The following is a 22,968-nucleotide window of genomic DNA, read 5'->3' as shown; positions in this document are numbered from 1 at the left end:
TGATCCATACTTAAAATGTATAACACAAGTACGCCTAGTGTTATACATAGTATGCTTCATTGCTCATCGGCAGCTGAAAACACATTTACGCCTAGTGTTTACGGCTGCAGCACCGGCGCATAGCTTGGTAATAGATACAACAATCCCATCCAGGTAATAACATCCCAGCTGGCATGTACTGTATCTATCCCATGGAGCCAATAATAATAAAATCAATAAAATAAAATAAAACAAAATAATGATGTATGCTGTGCAGTGTGTGAATCCCTTGTTTTAAACACCTATTAGGTGCCCCTGGATTCTAATCGATTAAATTCCCATTTATAATGATTTTAGCCCAAAATTCTTCAAAGTTAGTAAAAATGACATTTTAACAGAGTTAGGCAATATCTCGAAAGAGCAATCCCCAGCAGAGTTGCCAGCCTGTGGACCCCGATCAAAGAGAGGGGTAGGGGACGAGCCCCCACACGAAGTCTCAGGATCATCCACGTGAATGGAGAGCTCTACCAAGGAACTCGCGAAAGAAGTGCCCCTCACAGCATGAGTGGCGATACAAAGCTGAGATACCTCTCGATTCGGGGACTAGCCCAGATTCGAGGCGTACCTTAAATAAAGAAGAGTCTACATCCAAGGAAGTGGGCCAAGGATCCCATACTATGCTCTGTTGCAACGGATAACCAGAGATATAAAAAGAAGGTTCGTGCCTGGTTACGAATTTGGAAGGTCCGAAGAGCACCTCGTCCGCCCAAGTGCAAGCACCTGGTCTCTTATGCCATTTACTTATTGATTTTGAAGAGTTTTGGGCGAAAGTCATATGAAATGGGAACTAATATCTCCGAGAAGACGTCTATCTAATCATGCATGTCTCGGAGATGAATAATAAGCATATATAAAAGAAATGAAAGTAGTGTCGCCTAAGAATAGCTATGTTATGAGTGCCATACCTAATTGGTGTCTAAATTCTAATGTGCAAACACATGCATACTACAGCTAAAGGTATAGGATCTGTACATGAAAGTAAGAAAACACAGCAAAACATACAACACAAAACAACTCTATATATGACTGGACAAGATGAATCCTAAAACTCTAATGCGACTTGACTCGGACCAAGATGGCTGTCCATCCCAGCTGCTCTACGTATCCCGGCCTCGGAAAGAATCGGAGTCAACGTAGTTCGATGACCTATTCTAAACTACGATGCCTAACCACCTAGAACCGCTATCCTAGACTCGATCCAGTAGACTCGACTGATTTTTTAAAGCTTTTTATACGATTGCTTAAATTCAAGTGAATTAATTTTCAGGACTCTTTATATGCCCTAACTAATGCAAGTTGGTTAGCCTTAAGCTAATGCAGGTGGGCCCTACATCTTGTGTAACTAGGCTGTTCATCCTAAAGAAAACCATGGGCTAACTATATGCTTCTTAGTCTAGCCATCGGTTCGACTAAATATCTAACCGATCAACTTGAGGCCTTCTAACTCTAGGGACACTCACACGACAGGACACACCATAGCAATACAAATCAAGACAGACTTCTAACTCTAAAACAACTCAAACAACTAGGACAGACCCCTAACTCTAGGAGAAGATCTTTTTGAAAAAGGTTTTGAAGAATTTTTGTAATTTTGAAAGATTTAAAATATTTATTTTTAAAGGTTTGGCTGGACCTGGGATAAAGATCCCAAACTGCACTACGTACCTCATGAAAGATTATCAAGCTAACGTAGTTCGGAACAGAATTTCCTAACTACTCTCTAAGACTGGAGACTTTTGAGATTTTTGATTTTTAGATGTTTTTGAATTTTCAAGTGTTTTTTACTCAAGAGGACAAATTCCTATCATCATAAAGACAGGACGGACTCCTGAAATCCCACAAAGGTTGGACAGCATCCTATGCTTTGCGGGGGGGAATAAACAGAATAACAACTCTGCATGGGTTGGACAGCATCCTATACCTTGCAGGAGTGGATAAAAATCATATGATAAGAGGTTGGATAGAATCCTAACCTCTATGATGATAGGACTGACTCCTGAAACTGAAGGATTGATTCTCTAGCTAAGGAGAGATTCCTATGCTAAGGACTGACTCCTATACGAAAGGACTGACTCCTAGTGCACAACCCTGAGAGGTGCCAATGAGACTAGGCTAGTCTCCTAAAAGAGGAGGAGATAATAAGGGTGCTAGTGAGACTAGGCAAGTCTCCTAAACACAGAGATGGGCTCCATTGCCCTTGCAATGATAATAAGGGTATGACTTTCTATGAGACAAAGCATGTCTCCTAACAAGATAAGACAATTGTGCACGAGACATAGCTTGTCTCCTAATAGGGTAAGAGATTTAAGTTGGGACATAGCTTGTCTCCCTAAAAGGTACGAGTTGTGAGACTTGGATAAATCTCCTAAGGGGTAAGTTCTAGACAATGCTTGTCTCCAAGGGAAGAATGCCTTATGAGACATAGTGTGTCTCTTAGTGGGGGCTCTAGATAACTCTTTCATTGCCCAGGCAATGAGAAGGACTTTATGTTTTAAGGGATACAAAAGACTGGGCAAGTCTTAAAATAAATGAGGGGAGTGCTACTTGGACTAAGCGAGTCTCCTATGGATGGGCTTGGGCTAGCGCCTTCATCGTCCTTGTGATGATACGCAAGGAAAGACAAATGACTAAGAAGGATATCTAAAAGACCAGAAACTCTCTATATAAGGAAAGAGAATGAAAAGAGTACTACCATAGCTAGGTAAGTCCCTCTAAAAGAATGGGCTTGGGCTAGCGCCTTCATCGCCCATGCAATGAGAAAAACAAACTCGAAGAATTCAGATGGACTCGCATAAACTTAATATGAAAAACTTAGTATGAAAAAGGCTTGATAAATGTTGAAAATTCTTTGCAATATGTCAGTTAAATGGAAAATTCTATCTCTAATCAGATTTAAGCCTTTCTGAGATTTAGTTAAAGTGCATTAATGAGTATCACACAAGCATTCTTTTCATAGCTTATTCCAAAAACTTTAGGAAAGAATCCCAAACTCCAATAGTATCAATACTATGCACATTCAAAATAAAATAAAGAACTGATACATGTATGTAGCTTCAACTCACAAAATAATATAAACATGATCTCACAATTCAATACATTCAAAATATTTCCTGAGCTAGAAGATATTCCTTTTTAAATGTACGTATACATGCTATGAGAGCTATACCCACAACTAAAAATTGACATAAGCGTAATTCTTTATACTCATCCAAATCAAATGAATTCAATCGAGGGCATTTCTTAATCAGATAATCTCAACAATAGCGAGCAGCCATTTTCAGTATATGATTGCCATGAAATATTAGTTAAAGAAGTGATATAACATGTATGACTGTGTTATATCATCTTGAACAATGATCTAGCAAAAATACTTCAAGATGAAACATTACACGCTCATATCAAAGATAATCAATCAACTAAATAACAGAAATTTGTGAACTCTTCACAGGCATAGCTCATAGGAAAAAAGGAGTTCTTGATCTACCACAATATTTACTAAAGAAGGACTATTCTGTGAGAATACACAAAATAATTTCGAAATAGGGTAGAAATCACCTTTTCACATGAGAGGAATCAACCAAAATAATGCTACCACTTGTAAATATTTAGGAGCTGACTTGAATAAAAAATAATGTATTCAGTTTTGACAACTCTACAATTATGGTTAGAATGACACAGTTCCCTTCCTGACCCAAAGACACGTTATCCCATAAACCAAAGATCATGATTTTCATCCATATCAATGATTGAATTTTCAAGATAATTTCTCTATAAAAGGTAAAATCTGAGAAAGCTAATGAGGTTAAATGACGAAGAGAGTACTGTCATCTTAAAAACAAATGTATGGGAGACAAAAATCATATTGATGCTATAAAGTTTTTTATTTTATTTTATGAAATATACCAAACAAATATACTAAACCCCATTCATCCTGTATAGCAAATTAACTCTCCAACTTACTACTATCCAACATAGGCATACACCTTTAGTGTAAACACCTCACAAGGTATTGACAAAATCTCCATAACCACTCAAGGATGAATTATAGCCATAGGATATGTACAAAGAGATGCAATATCACGCCAATAAGATTCATTCAGACTTAAAGTCCATGCTCATATGACATGTATGAGCAGCCGTATGGGTATACAAAAGATATAACGAAGTAAATTTTAGTACCCTTTCAAAATTGACATATACATTACATTTCCTTATAGTATTTTTCTTATACACACACTAACTGGGATGCAAAAGGAATTAGGAATTTAGACATGGACATTCATTCAGATAATAAAAAATGTTGATCAAACGAAACAATTAGAGGCACTCAACAACTATGTATAATCTCAGAATTTGATAAATTCAAGGGCCTATCAATTATCATATAAAAGAAAATTCAAACAAACATAGATTATGTTTCATTTTTTCCTAATTTAACACTAAACTTCTCATGCACAGGGACATAGAATCCAGAATGCAGGCATACGAAATTTCAAAACCTTATGATATTTACATTGATATGAGTACTGCTATCTAATGGTTATATCAAAATCTCATAATACTGCTGGTAATAACCTTCACCTAGCATTGCTTCATTCATCTTTTTTTATAAAAAACAATCAGGTCTTAAATCATTATCACAGAACAAATAGATCTGTATAATCATTCATACAACTCCCTAAGAACATACTGATCTAAAGTATCACTCATTTTCTTAGCTTGTTCACCATGTCTTTCATCAATTATTCACAAAATAAAAATAAAAACAGTTTTTATCACTAATTATCAATAATATTTCTGAAATTTCTTCACATAACCAAAATCACAAAAAGAAAATACTTTCTAGGATATAATCCACAGATCGTTACTATTAGGAAAGCAAAATCAAAACATTTCACCCGAATCCATTATCATGCGATTTTGAGCCAAATTTTAAAAGAAAAATCAACCAAATCTTGAAATTGTGCAAGAGAAGTTGAAGATCTTATCGAAGAAAATTAAACTAAAAATAAATAAAATGATCCAGATCGAATCATACAACTTAAATATAAAAAATAATTCTTATAAAAACAAACTGAAATAAAAAATCTAATTATTTTCTAAAGAAAACAACAAAATTACCTCATTTAGACATTCAAGCTTTAAATGAGAATGAGGATTGAGAAATACCTTTTCTGACAATTCTAAAAATGCTCTAATCCTCTCCAAATGAAGCTTTATTCGAACAAAAAAAGAATTCTTCTTTTATCCTTTACCTTTTCTTAGCCACAGATGAACAGGCTTCAACTTTCAGATCAAAACAAAGTTTTAAGCTCACGATTTTAGGATCTCGACATGGTTAGGGTTTCAAAAGGTAATGAAAAAGACTAGAATCAACAGATCTTGGTTTATAGTGAAGAAAATCATGAATCAAAAGATTTCTAACTAAGAAAACACGATTTGGAGGTATGGATCTAGGATTTCGAAGCAGTTAGGGTTCAAATTTTGGATCTGGGATTTTCGAAGGAGCTAAAGCTTGCAGACAAGTTAAAGAAGAGAATAAGGAGGAGATGTAGATCAGAAAAGATTGGCCGGATTTTGGGATTTCACCGGAGCTCAATCGGAGAAGGCGAAGATGGGAAAGTTAGGGTTTCGCACAGATCTCGCTCTCTCTCTCGGATTTTTTTTCTTTCTTTTTTTTTAAAAAAAATGAGGGTTAGTTTTCTATTTATAGGAAAACAATGGTTTATGATATCCACACCCCAATTTGATAGGCGCACAGTTACGCTGAAAAATTGATAAGCGCGCGGTTGAGCGCGTCCTATATGGCCAAGTTCAACCCTCTCCAGGATAAACTCACCCCCCCTATCCGGATAAATTCACCTCCCTTCCCGATTTACACTATGGGCATTCTCCCATCTCGTTCGCTAGGCAAACGCGCTCGGAATTCGACAAAATTTTGCGGGGACCTTGGTGGGACCCTAAGCTAGCTTTGGGTGAAATTTGGGATCCTAAAGCATTGGTTTGATAGGGTTTTACTCAATCATGAAGGGTTTAGGGCACGGTCAAAATGGGGTGTCTACAGATATTTTCATTTCAAGTCATACATTGAATCTAGATTCATGATTTAACTTTCCTATATAATATATATCATTTTATGAACTTAGGGAAAGATCCAAGAATTTTATAATATAAATGTATCAAATGATGCAAACTACCTTGGATACATGTATTCCATTTATGAACTTTCATGACTATTTGAACAAAATACATATAACATATCTATACATATTACGGTTCATCTTAGTCATGAGGATACATTCAAAGGGTCCAAAACATTTTTAGCATTTTTACAAGAGGATACTTTTTCATAAATGTTAGGTGGTAATGCACAACATATTGCAATTAGGGCTTTTGTATTTAGTAAAGATAATTTTTTATCATAATCATTTAATCTTTTAGATTTAATATTTAAAACAAAATCATTTTCAATTATCTTTATCATATCTTTATCTAGACCTTTTAAGTATGTCTTCATATAGATCAACCATGATCCATAATCCGAACCATCCAAAATAGGTAGTCTAGATCCCATCTTTGAAGTTGCGAAAAAATTTGATCTTTTAACTCTTAACCGGTTAGGGTCTTAATCAAGAGCCCAAGCTTTGGTACCAATTGAAATCCAAGTAGTGACTTGGTTTGGCAACCTAGAGGGGGATGAATAGGATGTTTATAAAACCTTTACCTTTTAAAAAAAATTTCTAAGATTTCACCCAAGACTTATCCCTTGTTTAATTAAGTTTGAAATAGTTGAACTTAAACAATATTACAAATTAATATAAGTTCAAAACACTTGTTGATTAACAAACTTAATTAGGTAATTTTAATAGCGTAATTAGCAAGGTTAAGATATTTATGTTGATTATCAATGCTAACTAGTCACTCAATTCTATGCACAAATAATCAAATAAGAAAGTGAGAGAGAGTGAGAGAAAATAGCAATCACACAAGTGACACAGAGATTTATAGTGGTTCGGCAAACGGCCTACTCCACTCTTCTCAAGGTCGAACTTGAGGATTTCCACTATTGAGACCTCCATGACGCCCGGCTCCAAGGCTTTTTACACTCTAAGGGAATTAAATGAGGATGCCCTTCCACCTTTACAATGACTCTCCTTCTCCGCCGAGTTCTAAGCGCTTCACCCAAGGAAATTAAAAACAACGGATGCCCTTGCCACCGATCGAATAAAGGAGAAGATAAAAGCTTTGCCTCTATGTAGGCTACAATGCAAGTTGAAGCTCCAAGGATGCTCTCAAGAATAAACAAGTTTAAGCCTAAACCAATCTCAAATGATTTTCTCAAATCAAGGCACAAGGGATTGGTGAGAACAATTAACCCAAAAATGATTGCAAATAAGTTTCTAGGGTTTGTTAAGGTTGGAACATGTTCATCTAGTGTTTTAGACCCATTACATGGGTATATATGGTGTCCCAACTCCATGTGACTGTTTGGGGGGCAAAACAGTCAAAACTGGGTCAAATAGTCAACTAGCCGTTGGACCACAAGGGCTATATTTTTTTTGAACAAAAACATTTCTCGGAGTTCCGAGCAAATTCTCGGAGTTCCGAGAATTCAAACAGAGCTTTTAATTTTAGAACCTGGATCATTTCTCGGAGCTCCGAGAATGTTCTCGGAGTTCCGAGACTGGATTTCCAACAAACAGTGTCCCATTTGAAAAATTCATATCTCCTTCGTTTCTCATCAAATTTCGATGTTCTTATACTCTACGGATATGAGAAAAATGAGAACTATCTGTTAAAAACATTTTCAAAAATATTTGAAAATTTTTTAAATAAGTTTTGATAGGATTTAGTTGCTGGTCTAGGTTGTTGCTTCGGAACTCTGTTTTGTTCATTCTTGTGCTGAATGTCATATGGGTCCCAACATGTTGGTACACCACCATAGCCATTTCACTTATCCATTTAAGTACTTAAAGGGTGTGTTAGTCTCTTTGAAAAATATATTTTTAGGAGTTTTAAGATGTGCCTTGATAAGAGAAAACACAAGAGAGATAGGTGATACAATCTACCCTTTTTACCGTTCTCTTGAATGAACACTTGAGGTAGCCATTGCTTGATCTTCTCTTTGAGTGCATGGCTTGCTTTGGGATCTTCAAGGTTGAGCTTCTTTGCTTGAAACCTTCCAAGAATGATGCCACCATTTGGTTCAAGCTCCTTTGCAAGTTGTTGATCCACAAGCTTTGGCCGTCATTAATCTTCCTTTGTTTGTTCAATGCTTTGACATGGTTGATGATGAGCTTCTCCTTGGTACCTCCAAGGTGTGATTGGTCCAAGTATGTTCCGAGCTCTTTTGCCATTGTGTTTGGTTCATCTTCAAGCATAGGCCAACAAGGTGTGTGCTAGTATGATTTGACTTGTGTAGGACCTGTCTAAAGCACAACACTCAAGGCAAATGATCAGTCCATAAACGACTAATCAATTTGCGTTTGTTAATCATCAAAACAAGGTGATTGAATAAACCCATGGGGAACCCTTGGGCTTACATTAAAAAAGGCTAATGGTAGCTAGTGAGTCTGCAGGGATTTCACAGATTTGAACCGAGTTTGCCCGAAAGATCCTTACCCCTTGCCTCGCATAGACCAGTTGATTGACGCCACTTCTAGGAATGAACTCCTCAGTTTTCTGGATGCCTTCTCCGGTTACAACAAAATCAAAATGGACGAGTCTGATATTCCTAAGACCGCATTCATCACGGAGCAAGATTTATATTGCTACATTGTAATGCCGTTTGGTCTAAAGAACGCGAGCACTACTTATCAGAGGCTCATTAACAAACTATTTCAGAAACAGATCAGGAGAAACGTTGAGGTCTATGTGGATGACATGCTAGTGAAGAGTCTGAAGGCCCAACAACATATCGACAACCTACAAGAAACCTTCGACGTTCTGCACCAATTCCAGATGAAGCTTAACCTGGCAAAGTGCACATTTGGTGTAACTTCTGGAAAGCTTTTGGGCTTCATGGTTAGCCAAAGGGGCATTGAGGCTAACCCGGAGAGAATTCAAGCTATTCTGAACATGGAACCGCCATCCCAAGTTGTTGAAGTCCAAAGAGCGACTGGACGTTTCACAGCTCTCGGTCGTTTCATGTCTAAATCAGCTGAGAAATGCCAACTGTTTTTTAAGCTCTTGAAAAATATACAAGAATTTGAATGGAACCCCACATGGCAGGAAGCATTTGATTCGTTGAAGCAGTATCTCCAACACCGCCCGTCCTCACTAAGCCAGAGCCCGGGGAAGAGTTGTTCCTTTATTTAGTGATAAGTTCAACAGCGGTGAGTGCCATCCTAGTTCGAGAAGAAGGTAAACAGGAATGTCTCGTTTACTATGTGAGCCGAATCCTCCATGGTGCAGAGGGTCAGTATCAAACTATTGAAAAGTTTGATTTTGCCGTTGTGACTGCCACCTGAAAGCTCCGTGCATATTTCCAGGCTCATACTATCGTGTTGTTAACTGATCAGCCTTTGCGAAAGATTTTACAGAGACCCGAGACATCGGGGCGACTTGTAAACTGGGCGGTTGAGTTGGGAGAATTCAAAATTCAGATCCGACCGCAGCTAGCTATCAAATCTCAAGCTCTCGTCTACTTCATTGTGGAATTCACCATGCTTACACCAGATCTACCCGATGCGGGGGATGTTACTATTGAAGCCAGACCCTTATCTGAAGACACCCCCCTTCCCGAGGACCGTCCTCTAGTGGAGACCGAGCAACAGATCAATACCAAGGTATACCTATGGGTGCTCCATGTGGATGGCGTTGCAAGCAAGGAAGGGTGTGGTGCGGGGGATAGTCATAATGGGCCCGGACAAGGTTTTGGTGGAATACGCACTGCGGTTAGATTTTAAGTCCTCCAACAACGAGGCCGAATACAAAGCCCTATTGGCAGGGTTGGCCCTAGCCATAGAATTGGGTGTGGACAAATTAAAGGTCCACAGCGATTAACAGTTAGTGGTTGGGCAGGTGAACGGACTCTACACTGCTAAGGAACCCAGAATGCTGAGATACTTGGAGAAAGTACGAAAAAATTAGCAGGGTTGAAAGAGGTCGAGATTGTACAGGTTCCGAGGGAAATGAATACCCGAGCAGATGCCCTCTCCAAGATGGCCTCTGAGGAAACATTCAACTTTGGTTCCGTGTACACTGAAATTCTACTCCGACCAAGCATCAAAGAGAAGCAAGTGTTTATAATTCAAGCAGGACCCAATTGGATGGATCCTATTCTACATACCTAAAAGACGGAATACTACCCCCTAACAAGATAGAAGCCCGAAGGTTAGTCGCGAGGTCGACCCATTATATACTTCATGGAGCAAAGTTGTATAAATGCGCCTACACTTGGCCATACCTCCGATGCCTTATGCCATTCAAATCTGACTATGCTTTAAGAGAAGTGCATGAAGGAATTTGTGGCGACCAGGGGGGAGGTAGAACCCTAGCGCAGAAGATCATAAGGCATGGTTACTTTTGGCCGACTATTCTACACAATGCTAAGGAATTTGTCAAAAGATGTGGTCCTTGTCAGAAATTTGCAATAGTTCCTTGACAGTCGACCACTCCATACAACTCGGTATCTAGCCCCCTACCCTTTGCTATGTGGGGAATGGATCTGGTGGGTTCGTTCCCAGAGGCTCCAGGAGGGCATACCACGCTCTATCTTGCCAACAACTACTTCACTAAATGGGTGGAAGTCAAAGCTGTTGTGAAACCCAACTCTAAAGCGACCGAGAAGTTTTTCTACCTTGATGTTGTCTGCCGCTCCGGCATCTTAAGGGTCGTAATAACAGACAATGGGACTCAATTTGCCAGCGCCGAGTTTCGTGACTTCTGCGATAAACTTAGCATTGAACATAGGTTCGCATCAGTTGGACACCTGCAAACTAATGGCCAAGTGGAAGGAACAAATAGAATACTGCTCCAGAGCCTTAAGAAGCACTTGGAGGAGGCAGGCAAATCATGGATCGATGCATTACCTAACATTTTATGGGCTTTCCGTAGAAGTCGGAATCCCTTTAGAGTGGAGAATTTTGATGAATGGGAAAATTCGGAGCTTCTTAGAAATAACTTCGACCTTGTCTTGGAAAAGAGAGAACAGGCCCGACTGCGAATTGCGGCATATCAACAGAAAGTCGTCTGATATTACAACTCAAGGACAAAGAATTGGTCGGTTCGGCCAGGTGATCTAGTTTTGCCACGATCAGAGGTATTAGGCCCCAGAAACTCAGGAAAACTCGCCCCAAGATGGGAGGGCCCCTACCGAGTGGTTCGAGTACTCCGGCCAAGAGCCTACCAATTGGAACATCTCGACGGCACTATTGTCCCTAGGAGTTGGAGCATAAACAACTTGAGGAGATTTTATCAGTAGCATAGGTAAGATTGTTTAAGGAATGTACTATGTATTTTGTGTGTCTGTTTTCTTTTGGCAGGTTCAACATCACTCTGTAATCACGATAAAGATCAATGAAATGAGGTTTTCTCTACTTCTCTACGAAATAGTCAATATGGATCTCCACCCTCCAATTCAACCCATGCGCTAGCCCAAAAGGGCACAAGAAGTGAAGAGGTGAAACTGGGAATGATCCTCCCGATAACACCCAAAACGCTTCCCATGTAAAAGACCTGTCCCTACAAAGGACATGCGGATCTACCGACTCCGAGCTGATCACTCGAGAGAAAAGTGATTGTCATATAAAAGGAATACCCAAAAACCGCACCCATGACGGCGCGGCAGAGGTATCCTTTCTATCCTATAGCCATCTAGATATGGGTTCGACGCTCTCCACACCAGGAAAGGCCAGAGCACGGTCGCACAGAAATTGATAATAAAAGCATGAGGACGAGCATTTATACATAAACTAAAAAGTTTTGGGGCTAAAACTTCTTTACCCACAAAAACAAAAAAAAGAGAGAAGAGAGAAGAAAAAAGAAGGTCCTTAAGCAACACGACTTGAATACAAAGGTTTCTTAAAAAGTTGTTCAAAAAGAGAGCCGTAGAAGTGCCGGCATCCCCCCTCCCTCGCTCAATCCGAGCGGCTTTTGGGATAGTTCTCTTCATTGGAGCAGTCTTCGCTCTTCTCCCCCTCCTCAAATGAACCCTCCATGAGAGGGTCACTCTCATGTTCAGCCAGTTCGCCGTTGAGCGCGCCAACCCTTCGCCCCAGAGAATGGTTCTCTAGCTCCAGGTAATCGACACGGCGACTGAGATCCATAACCCGCTGGCAAAGCTCCAGCCCTTGATGATGGGCAAGGAGAAGTAACCTCTTGTGCTTGTCGACGTATGCCTCAATTGATTCATCCTCCCTCGGTGGGGAGAGAAGTCTTGGAAAGAGAGAACGGGGAGGAGCCTGCTCGTTCACTCGGGCCCGCTTCGATGGATAGGAAGGGTGGCTTGGCTCCTTGTCTGACCCCTCATCGCTCGAGGAATCATTAGGGGGGCCTATTGGGGTTTTCCCCTTCCCCTTACCTGAAGTGGATCCCTGGAAAGATCTCAACATTTTTAGAAAAAAGGAGAAGATTGAAGAAGGAAAAGGAAACTGTTCGAAAAGGATACTTAAACTTTTCTCCTCTGTGGTATAAATAAACCTCTAAGGGAGGAGAAGGCTCCACGTGTCATCTTTTAACAGGAAGGTCAACAGACGTGCCATAATTACATTGGAACCCCTCAAAGGATGCAGCCGACTAACCGTCTCGTCCTCTTGAATTCCAAAGCCTTCATAACTATGGAAAGCACCAGATTTGATGGCAGAATAAAGATTTTACTCCCTTGGCCCATTTAATGGACCAAAGGAGTAGGTAGGTATTATGATAGGGTAAAATACGGTATAACCGTAAGATCATGCCACGTGTCCATAATTATCCCTAAAAGATCTCTCATCATTACTCATCATGATCATTATCTATTATCTCTAAAAAGAGAATAAGCAAGCGGCGTATGTTATTAACTCCCTAGGGCGACCAATATTCTACCCAAACCAAGAAACTGAAGTCTTTTTCCTCCAATGATGAGGAAAGTCCACGTGGCGCACGGCAAAAGAGATTGCATGCACAAGAGACAAGCCTATAGGCGGAAAAACAACGACAAAAAAGGGACTAGAACCAAGAGAGAGAGAGTGAGAGAGAGTGAGAGCCCCATCTCAAAAACCAAGAAAAAACCAGAGGAACATTCTTCATCATTAAAGAAGGGCCTTAATTGCCTGTCAAAGAGGATAACTACTGGAAAGGAAGTGTAAGAGGTGTCAGACACCCTTACTCTCCTTCCCCCGGACCCTACTCCCTCCTTGAATCACCCACACCCTATAAAGAACTCGTAGTTGAATCCAGTAATCTAGTTACCCATCCGATTATCTTGCTGGTTCATTTATTTGGTTGAGGTCAAAATCTGACTTGGGTGTCGAAGTGGTCGTCCGGGACCAAGCCCGGACCCCTGACCCCCTTTATCTGTGATTGTAGGTATCAAGCGGAGATTCTCTATCTGCCGCACGATCACGGATCCGGATTTTGGCATCATCACTTTTGTATTGAAATTAAAGAGTTTTTGAAATCCAAGTAGAGACTTGGTTTGGCAACCTAGAGAGGGGGTGAATAGGATGTTTATAAAACTTTTAGCTTTTAGAAACTTTTTTCTAAAATTTCACCCTAGTTTTATCCCTTGGTTAATTAAGTTGAATTAGTTAAGCTTAACCAATTTTCACAAATGTATATAAGCTTAAAAACCCTTGTTTAAACAACCAACTTAATTAGGAGATTTAGTGGGCTAATTAGCAATGTAAAGATATTCACGTTGGATGACAATGCTAACTCACTCAATTCTAAATAATAAGACAAGCACAAATAAGAGAGTGAGAGAGGGAGTGAGAAATCCGAAAATACCAACGCAAGGATTTATAGTGGCTCGGCCAAAGGCCTACTCCACTCTACTCAAGGTCGCACTTGAGGATTTCCACTATTGAAACCTCCACGACACCCGGCTCCGAGGCTTTTACACTCCAAGGAAATTAAATAAGGATGCCGTTCCACCTTTACAATGACTCTCCTTCTCCGCCGAGTTCTAAGCGCTTTCTCCCAAGGGAATTAAAAACGGATGCCCTTACCACCGATCGAATGAAGAAGAAGAAGAAGTATTAGCCTCTTACTAAGCTTGATTACAAGTTGTAGCTCACACACTTTCTCTCAAGAATAATTTGCAAATGAAAGCCTAAACCAATCTCAAATGATTTTTTCAAAATCAAGGCACAATGAGTTTGGTGAGAGTTTTTACCCAAAAATGATTCACAAATGATTTTCTAGGATTTGTTAGATTTGGACAATGTTCCTCAAGTGTTTTAGACCCATTAGATGGGTATATATGGTGTCCCAACTCAATATGACCGTTTCAGGGGCAAAACGGTTATTTTCGGGTCAAACAGTCAACTAGCCATTGGACCACAACGGCTATATTTTTTTGAACAAAAACACTTCTCGGAGTTCCGAGAATTCAAACAGAGTATGGGATTTTATTCCCTTGACCATTTCTCGGAGCTCCGAGAAAATTCTCGGAGTTCCGAGAATAATTCTCAGAATTCCGAGACTGGTTTTCCAGCATTTAGCGTCTAACTTGTAAAATTCATATCTCCCTCATTTCTCATCGGATTTTGACGTTCCTGTACTCTACGGAAATGAGAAAAATGAGAGCTATCTGTTAAAAATATTTTCAAAAATATTTGAAAATGTCTTAAATAAGTTTTGATAGGATTTAGTTGCTGGTCCAGGTTGTTTCTTCGGAACTCTATTTTGTTCAATGTTGTGTTGAATGTCATATGGGTCCCAACATGTTGGTACACCACCATGGCCATTCACTTATCCATTTAAGTCCTTAAAGGGTGTGTTAGTCTCTTTGAAAAATATATTTTTAGGAGTTTTAAGATGTGCCTTGATAAGAGAAAACACAAGAGAGATAGGTGATACAATCTACCCTTTTTACCACTCTCTTGAATAAACTCTTGAGGTAGCCATTGCTTGATCTTCTCTTTGAGTGCATGGCTTGCTTTGGGATCTTCAAGGTTGAGCTTCTTTGCTTGACACCTTCCAAGGATGATGCCACTATTTGGTTCTAGCTCCTTTGCAAGTTGTTGATCCACAAGCTTTGGCCTTCATTGATCTTCCTTTGTTTGTTCAATGCTTTGAGATGGTTGATGATGAGCTTCTCCTTGGTACCTCCAAGGTGTGATTGGTCCAAGTATGTTCCAAGCTCCTTTGCCATTATATGTGGTTCATCTTCAAGCATAAGCCAACAAGGTGCATGCTAGTATGATTTGACTTGTATAGGACCTATCTAAAGCACAACACTCAAGGCAAATGATCAGTCTATAAATGACTAATCAATTTGCGTTTGTTAATCATCAAAACAAGATGATTGAATGAACCCATGGGGAACCCTTGGGCTTACAGTTTTAATGTCCCATTTCCAAATAAGATCAAATGAAAATGTTATTTGTAGATATGGATCAATTTTGGTAGCATACAAAGAGGCATTTAGAATACATTTGTAATTTTGAAACTAATCTGATTTTAGACATCAAAGCAAACCAAGTCCGTGATTTCTACTCGCTTATCATCAATGAATCCTTCATAAAAAAACAAAAGAGAAAGAAAAGAAATAAAAAGGAAATGGTCTCCACTTTCAATCGTCTCTATTATATTAATGAACTAGGAAATGCATCATTGAGTTGCTAATATTAGTACAACTAGTCCTCCTTCACTGCCTATATACATGTACATATCTCAATATTTCCAAAAAAAATTGTTTGTCTTTTCATTATAAGAATGAGAAGAATTCCAACCCGTCGTTGAATCTGGTAATCTAGTTATCCATCCCATTATCTTGCTGGTTCATTTATTTGTTGAGATCGAAATCTGACTTGGGTGTCAAAGTGGTCGTCCGGGACCAAGCCCGGACCCCTTGACCCCCTTTATCTTGATTGTAGGTATCAAGCGGAGATTCTCTATCGGTCGCACGATCACGGATCCGGATTTTGGCATCATCACTTTTGTATTGAAATTAAAGAGTTTTAATGTCCCATTTCCAAATAAGATCAAATGAAAATGTTATTTGTAGATATGGATCAATTTTGGTAGCATACAAAGAGGCATTTAGAATACATTTGTAATTTCGAAACTAATCTGATTTTAGACATCAAAACAAACCAAGTCCGTGATTTCTACTTGGTTATCATCAATGAATCCTTCATAAAAAATAAAAACGAAAGAAAAGAAAGAAAAAGTATATGATCTCCACTTTCAATCGTCTCTATTATATTAATGAACTAGGAATGCATCATTGAGTTGCAAATGTTAGTGCAACTAGTCCTCCTTTACTGCCTATATACATGTACATATCTCAATATTTCCAAAAATTTTTGTTTGTCTTTTCATTATAAGAATGAGAAGAATTCCAACCCGTAGTTAAATCCGGTAATCTAGTTATCCATCTCATTATCCTGCTGGTTGATTTATTTGGTTGAGATCGAAATCTGACTTGGGTGTCGAAGTGGTTGTCTGGGACCAAGCCTGGACCCCCTGACCCCTTTTATCTGTGATTGTAGGTATCAAGCAGAGATTCTCTATCGGCCGCACGATCACGAATCCGAATTTTGGCATCATCACTTTTGTATTGAAATTAAAGAGTTTTAATGATGCAAGCCTCTCCTAGGCTTCTTGGACTAAGGATCGGGAGAGTGACAAACAAAGACACTCAATTGCACAATGACTTGGATACAAGAAAACAGATTCATGCGAGTTCGGTAAAATAGTCTTATCTCCTTCAATATAGGTCGGAATGACCTAATTCTAAAACCAATATTTCAAGGACTCAATGATCTAGAACTTTAATGAAGAAAGTTGTCTCAGAAAAATACTGTAAGGCACTCGAAAACAAGATGGAAGTGGGTGGTCCAGCAAAGACTAAAATTTGGGTAAAGGTAACAACTTCAATGGCTACTCTTCTAGGTTGCCAAGGAAGGTGGATAACATCAATTCTTCAAGATTGATGGTTTGCAACTCTTCAATGATGCAACCAATAGAGGAAAGATCCTACTCTTCAAGGAATGAGTGAAACTCTTCTAGGTTTCAAGGATGATCTCTTGAAGGTTCAAGAGAAAATGCAATAAGCAAATTTTCATTCAATATTGACTAAAAACTCCATTACATATGTTTGATACTCTTCAAATAGAGAAATACATAAGAAAATTTGTTCAAACTAGTCCACTAACTAGTTTAGGGACTCACATACATCATTAATAGCTTAGGACTCTAAACACATTAACTAGTCAAAGCTAGCAAAAACAGTCTACCAAAATAGCTATAACTCTTCAACCACTAGGCCAAATTAAGACCATGAATATCCGTTGGAAAGATAACTCAAAGACCTACAACTTCTTAGTTAAGCATTTTCTCTAATTCGTCCATCTAGAGGTCCAAAAATGTGTATCGAAATTGACCAGGTTCATTATGATGAAAATGCAACTGGGTCAGGCCTGAATTGGCGTGCTCATGATCTTGGGCTGGAGCTAGCATTTATGCTTTGTGGATTCAATTTGGGCTTGGGCCTTGTGTTGAGCTTGAATACGGGCTGATCTTCTCACTTGCTTGGGATGGGCTTCAAATTTGTCAGCCACTTGAGTTGCGGTTGCATCATTTAATGTTCCATTTCCAAATAAGATCAAATGAAAATGTTATTTGTAGATATGGATCAATTTTGGTAGCATACAAAGAGGCATTTAGAATACATTTGTAATTTCGAAACTAATCTGAATTTAGACATCAAAACAAACCAAGTCCGTTATTTCTACACTCTTATCTTCAATGAATCCTTCATAAAAAACAAAAACGAAAGAAAAGTAAGAAAAAGGATATGGTCTCCACTTTCAATCGTCTCTATTATATTAATGAACTAGGAAATGCATCATTGAGTTGCTAATGTTAGTGCAACTAGTCCTCCTTTATTGCCTATATACATGTACATATCTCAATATTTCCAATTTTTTTTGTTTGTCTTTTCATTATAAGAGTGAGAAGAATTCCACAATCTCTAGTTTACCTTTTCATGAAAATGGTCATTTTTAGGAAAAAGACAAACCAAATGGCTGGAAATCGTGGAAAAGGGGGCTGAAAGATCATTTCCAATTTTTTAATTATCTTTGTCTCCACGACCAAGAATATTATTGAAGTGTCGTTATTTGCTTTTATGAGACCTCTGTTGCCTTTTCGTAAGCACACTAGTGATGTTGGGACCCTTCCTTTACCTTTCGTAATGTGTGAATCTCTTTTGTCACATTACCTCTCAAAGCATGAGGAATGCTAGTGCCATTCGCCCAGGGTGGGATTATATGACAAACGCAAAAGTCCTTGACATGCAAAGGTGGGTTCCATCAGTTGCACCCAGGGACTGAAAATTTCACATATCCACCCACTTCTGATTGTCTTTTTCATGAAAATGATTTCATTCCATTTTCATAAAAAGACAAACAAAGGAGGTGGAGTCAACAAAAGAGGTAAAAATATCTTTTTCCTACTAGTTTTAGTATGCAACAGACAAATGTTGGGGTTCCACGCAAAAGCAAATAGTCCCACATCGGATAAGTGAAATGGATGGGGATGGGTTCTAACGGAATGGGCACCCTCTAACCCCGGTTTGCCTCCGAAGGTGGGAATGTCACTCGGGGTAACCCCGGTTTGCCTCCGAAGGCAGGAATGTCTCTCGAGGAAGATCTCGAAAACCCCGGTGTAGACAAAATATTTTCAGCTTCCCCTGATCCTGTCACTCGATTTTACAGTACTAAGACCCATTTACACAGCTACCCAAATATGTTCCACGTGTTCAATGTTTTGCATCTTCTGTTTGTTGTAGGACCCACAACTACCTTATGATGTCCTAATGGTCCCCCAGATCAACGGTTCCTTTCACCTCCAACGTGTGCCACCTTTATATGTAAAAAAGGGACTCGAGGATAAACTATTTCATATGTTGTGGCCGAACAAATATGTAATTTTTAAAAAGTAGAGTATGGCCCACATCGTAAGATGATCCAAACCGTTCATTTATTGTGCCAGAGCACAAATTGGTTGTGACTCAATAATCATATTGATAGGATGATCCTAATTCTCGTATCTAAAGAGGGAGTTCACATTATGAAAACTTCTATAGATTGGAGGGTTAGGATAATCCTATGGAAATGATTTTTGGGGCACAACCTATTTACGCTGTGGCCCAACATATGGATATTTTGGATCATCTTATGATATGGGCAGTACCATTCTTCGAAAAAATATGGCTTTATACAACCAAAATCATCTAAAATCTGGAGAGAGATTGTCAAACAACCGATTATTTTTAACACTTCCCCAGTGACCCCTCTTTTAAGGGTGAGCCTACACATTGCACATGTGGCCCCTCTTTTTAGGTTGTCCATTACACATGGGTTTTTAATATAAATGAGTTTTGAATCCAGGGTAATTGCTTTGATAGCATGTGAAACCATGGTTTCAAATTTCGACCGAAATCCGAAATTACCGACACCGAAACGTACTAAAACCGAAATGGCTGAAACTTACCAAATTTCGGCAATTTCATCGAAATTTTGAAAAAAATCATGTACCAAATTTCAGCTTTCGGTAATTTCGGCGGGTCCCAAAAATCAAATTTTCGTACGTCTCTACTGAATTTCGGCCGAAATTCCAGGATTTCGGCCGAAATTTCGGTTCCGGCGAGGTCCGAAATTTCAAACCATGTGAAACAACCGTCAACTCCAAAAGCTCCAGCCGTTGGACGTGGCTTTATTTAATCTTTTATCCCTCAACACACATCTTTGTCTCTTTTCAACAATCGTCAATAAATAAACCTTGGGTGAAATGGATTTCTATTGTACCAAAACCCAAACAAGACAAAAAACAGGCAAACCAGAAACAAAACAAACCCTTCTCACAGTCTCTCTGTTTCTTGTTTCAGTTCCTTAGTTTCAATGTCCTCTAATCTCTACATATTAGATGGCTCTTCCTTTCCCCATTCTTCAGAAATCTGTCCCTCGGATCTCGACCTTCAATTCCTCTTAGACCCCATTTTCCCTTTCCAAAACCCCTCTTTAGATTTTCCAAATTCCTTTTCAGACTACCAAAACTCACCACACCCATCACTCAATTCATGTCATTCATTTCATTCTTCAAACACTCTTCCTCAACTTTCCTTCTCTCCTCCTAGCCATGAAATGAACTCTTTGTCGCTTGGCCCCACAACTCTCTCTCAATCTCTACCGCATGTTACACAAGCTGTGGACAGATTTACAGATTTGGGTGTTTTAGATACGTCAGTGTTGAAATTAGATAAAGCAGGGCTTATGCAGAGGAGTTTCAGTATCCACTCTCTGGATCAGAAACAGAGTTTGGTCTTCCAACCACACTTTTTGTCTCTTTTAGAGGCCCCAAAATTTAGAACCCGGATGTGGAATTCGACTGAAAACAGTGGATTTGGTGGGACCATGAGGAGGGCTTGCAGCACTGGAGATTTACACGTTAGAACAAGCTTGTTTAGCTTCTCTCTCTGTTTTTCAATCTCTTTTGTGGGTTAGGAGTTTTTATATGGTGTGAGCCTGTATAGTCTAATAGTTTTCAAAAATTACTGGACGATCCACATTACAGGATGATCCAAACCGTGCATTTGATAGACCACAACCTGAATTGGTTGTGCCCCAAAAATCATTTCGATAGGATAATCCTAGCCCTCCTATCTATAGATGTTTCCATATTATGCAAAGGGCTTGGATCATCCTATGGAAATGATTTTTGGGAACAACCTAATTATGTTGTGGCCCATCAAATGAATTGTTTGGACCATCCTAATGTGTTTGAAAATTACTGGGCTACAAGTGTTTACACCAAATAAAAACTCATCTTTTACTTATAATCCATTCTTTAACTTAATTCTCTTTGTTTGTATTGCTTTTGTTTCACCAGATACTTAACAGAATACAATCTGCCAATGGATCTCCAAGTTACTTAGCTTCAGAGAATTCATTCATCAAGGAGCCAGGATACAAAGTTAGTAGGTACAGTGCAGAAGAAAGGAAGCAGAGGATCCACAAGTATAGAAACAAACGAACCCAGAGAAATTTCCACAAGACAATCAAGGTAATAAGAAAAAACCAAGCTCCATTTTTATGAAGATTTAAATTAATGGGCGGAGAAAGCTAAGCAAATGTCGATTCTTTGCCTTTCAGTATGCCTGCAGAAAGACGCTAGCCGATAGCAGGGTGAGAGTACGTGGAAGATTTGCTAGAAACGACCAGACGGGAGAGATTTCCAAAGGTGCTGGTTCGAATAGAGAGGAAGAAGAAGAAGAGCAGCTCTGGGTAAGGGTCATAAAATGGGTGTCAAAACAAATTTTACGCCCTGGGTAAGGGTCATAAAATTGTTTTGCCTCAAAAGAAAGGGAGCCTTAAAATTACAGGGTATATATGTGAGAAGCTTAAGTTTTTGGAGTAATTGGTTCTTTGCATCAGAGCTATTGCCTGGCCCTCACGGCATGTCCTGCTTCAAAACACAAGTCCCAAGGTTTTAAATTTCGATCGAAATCCAAAATTTCTGTCCAAAATAGATTTCGGTCGATACGAAACCGAAATTGATTATACCTGAAACCTGAAACCGTAGTTTATTTTGGCCTCCCGAAAGTTCGGCTGAAATTTAAGTGATTTCACTCAAAAATCTAGATTTTTAATAATTATTTAATATTATCCCAAAATTTTAGCCGAAATTACCGAAATTTCGTCGAAATAAAGTAAGAGGAAAAATAACCGTCGAATAGATTTTGTCGGATTTCGGAGGAAATTTCGGTTTGGTGAGGACCGAAACGCATTCCCAAACCAAAATTTGAAACCTTGCCAACAACTCCTCAATATTAAAACCAAGGCCAACACCTAATAAAGGGGCCACATGTGCCACGTGTACGGCCAAAGATGGGCCACACATGAGGGGGAGTATTGAACCAAAAATGATCAAATAACAAATAACACCTGCTCTAACAGCTTAAGCTTTTGGAGTAATCGGTTGTTTCACAACAAATACCTGAATTTTTTAAATTACTGAATTTTTTAACGTATCTTAGGTTGATGGATTCTCCTACGAGGATGAAGAGATGCTCGCTAGAGAACACTTTAGTCCACATTTTCAATACCTGGGCTTCTAATCGACAGGGCGCACAAATCCAAAAGGACAGAAGAATGCACTCAGTCAAAGATAGGTTATTAAATTGATAAAAAATTATCAATGACAATTGATTTGCAAGTCTTTTTTACCATTGTTGATGACAGTGTTTCATTCTGCGAAGATTAAATTATATAATCCTATAGATTATGGGATGATTCGACAATAATCCTTGTAAGAAGCCAAAATAAATGTTGGAAGTATATTCTGCTGCTGTTTCTTCTGATATATTAATGATTGATGTAGTTGAAGAGAATATTGTGTAACGCCATAAATGGATTCACCGCACGTTGATGCGAAAAAAGTCGATAATCACCATTTTTGATGATTATACCTAGGACCAATTACCAATGGGGGACAAACATTAGGCAGAATTATCAACTGGACCCAGGCTTTTCAGAAATTACCAATGGGGGACAAAATCTGTCTTTTCAGTAAAAGCTGGACGAAAATACCCTTTGGCATATAAAACACGTTTTGACTTTGGAAGGGGGTTTTCAAGTCTCTACGATTGGGGTTATTAGGTATCAAAATGGGGTTACCAATTTCAGAATGGGGTTTTCAAGTCTCTACGATTGGGGTTATTGGTAACCCCATTTTGATACTTGATAACCCCAATCCTAGAGATTTGAAAACCCCATT

At 39.0% G+C, this 22,968-nt stretch overlaps 1 protein-coding gene across 1 annotated transcript; it reads left to right on the top strand.

Annotated features, from left to right (window-relative positions):
• Positions 1 to 19,994: 19,994 nt before the first annotated feature.
• LOC143883609 (uncharacterized) lies at positions 19,995 to 22,538 on the top strand. The gene is made up of 4 exons (XM_077386951.1): positions 19,995 to 20,639; positions 21,082 to 21,255; positions 21,345 to 21,476; positions 22,229 to 22,538. The coding sequence occupies exons 1-4, from the start codon at positions 20,094 to 20,096 to the stop codon at positions 22,307 to 22,309; spliced, it is 933 nt and encodes a 310-aa protein (XP_077243066.1). The 5' UTR covers positions 19,995 to 20,093; the 3' UTR covers positions 22,310 to 22,538.
• Positions 22,539 to 22,968: the final 430 nt, after the last annotated feature.

Source organism: Tasmannia lanceolata, unplaced genomic scaffold, assembly GCF_043159265.1.
Source record: "Tasmannia lanceolata isolate RefF3 unplaced genomic scaffold, GAP_Taslan_0.1 ptg000008l, whole genome shotgun sequence".
NCBI lineage: Eukaryota > Viridiplantae > Streptophyta > Magnoliopsida > Canellales > Winteraceae > Tasmannia > Tasmannia lanceolata.
This window is presented reverse-complemented; position numbering and strand designations above follow the sequence as displayed.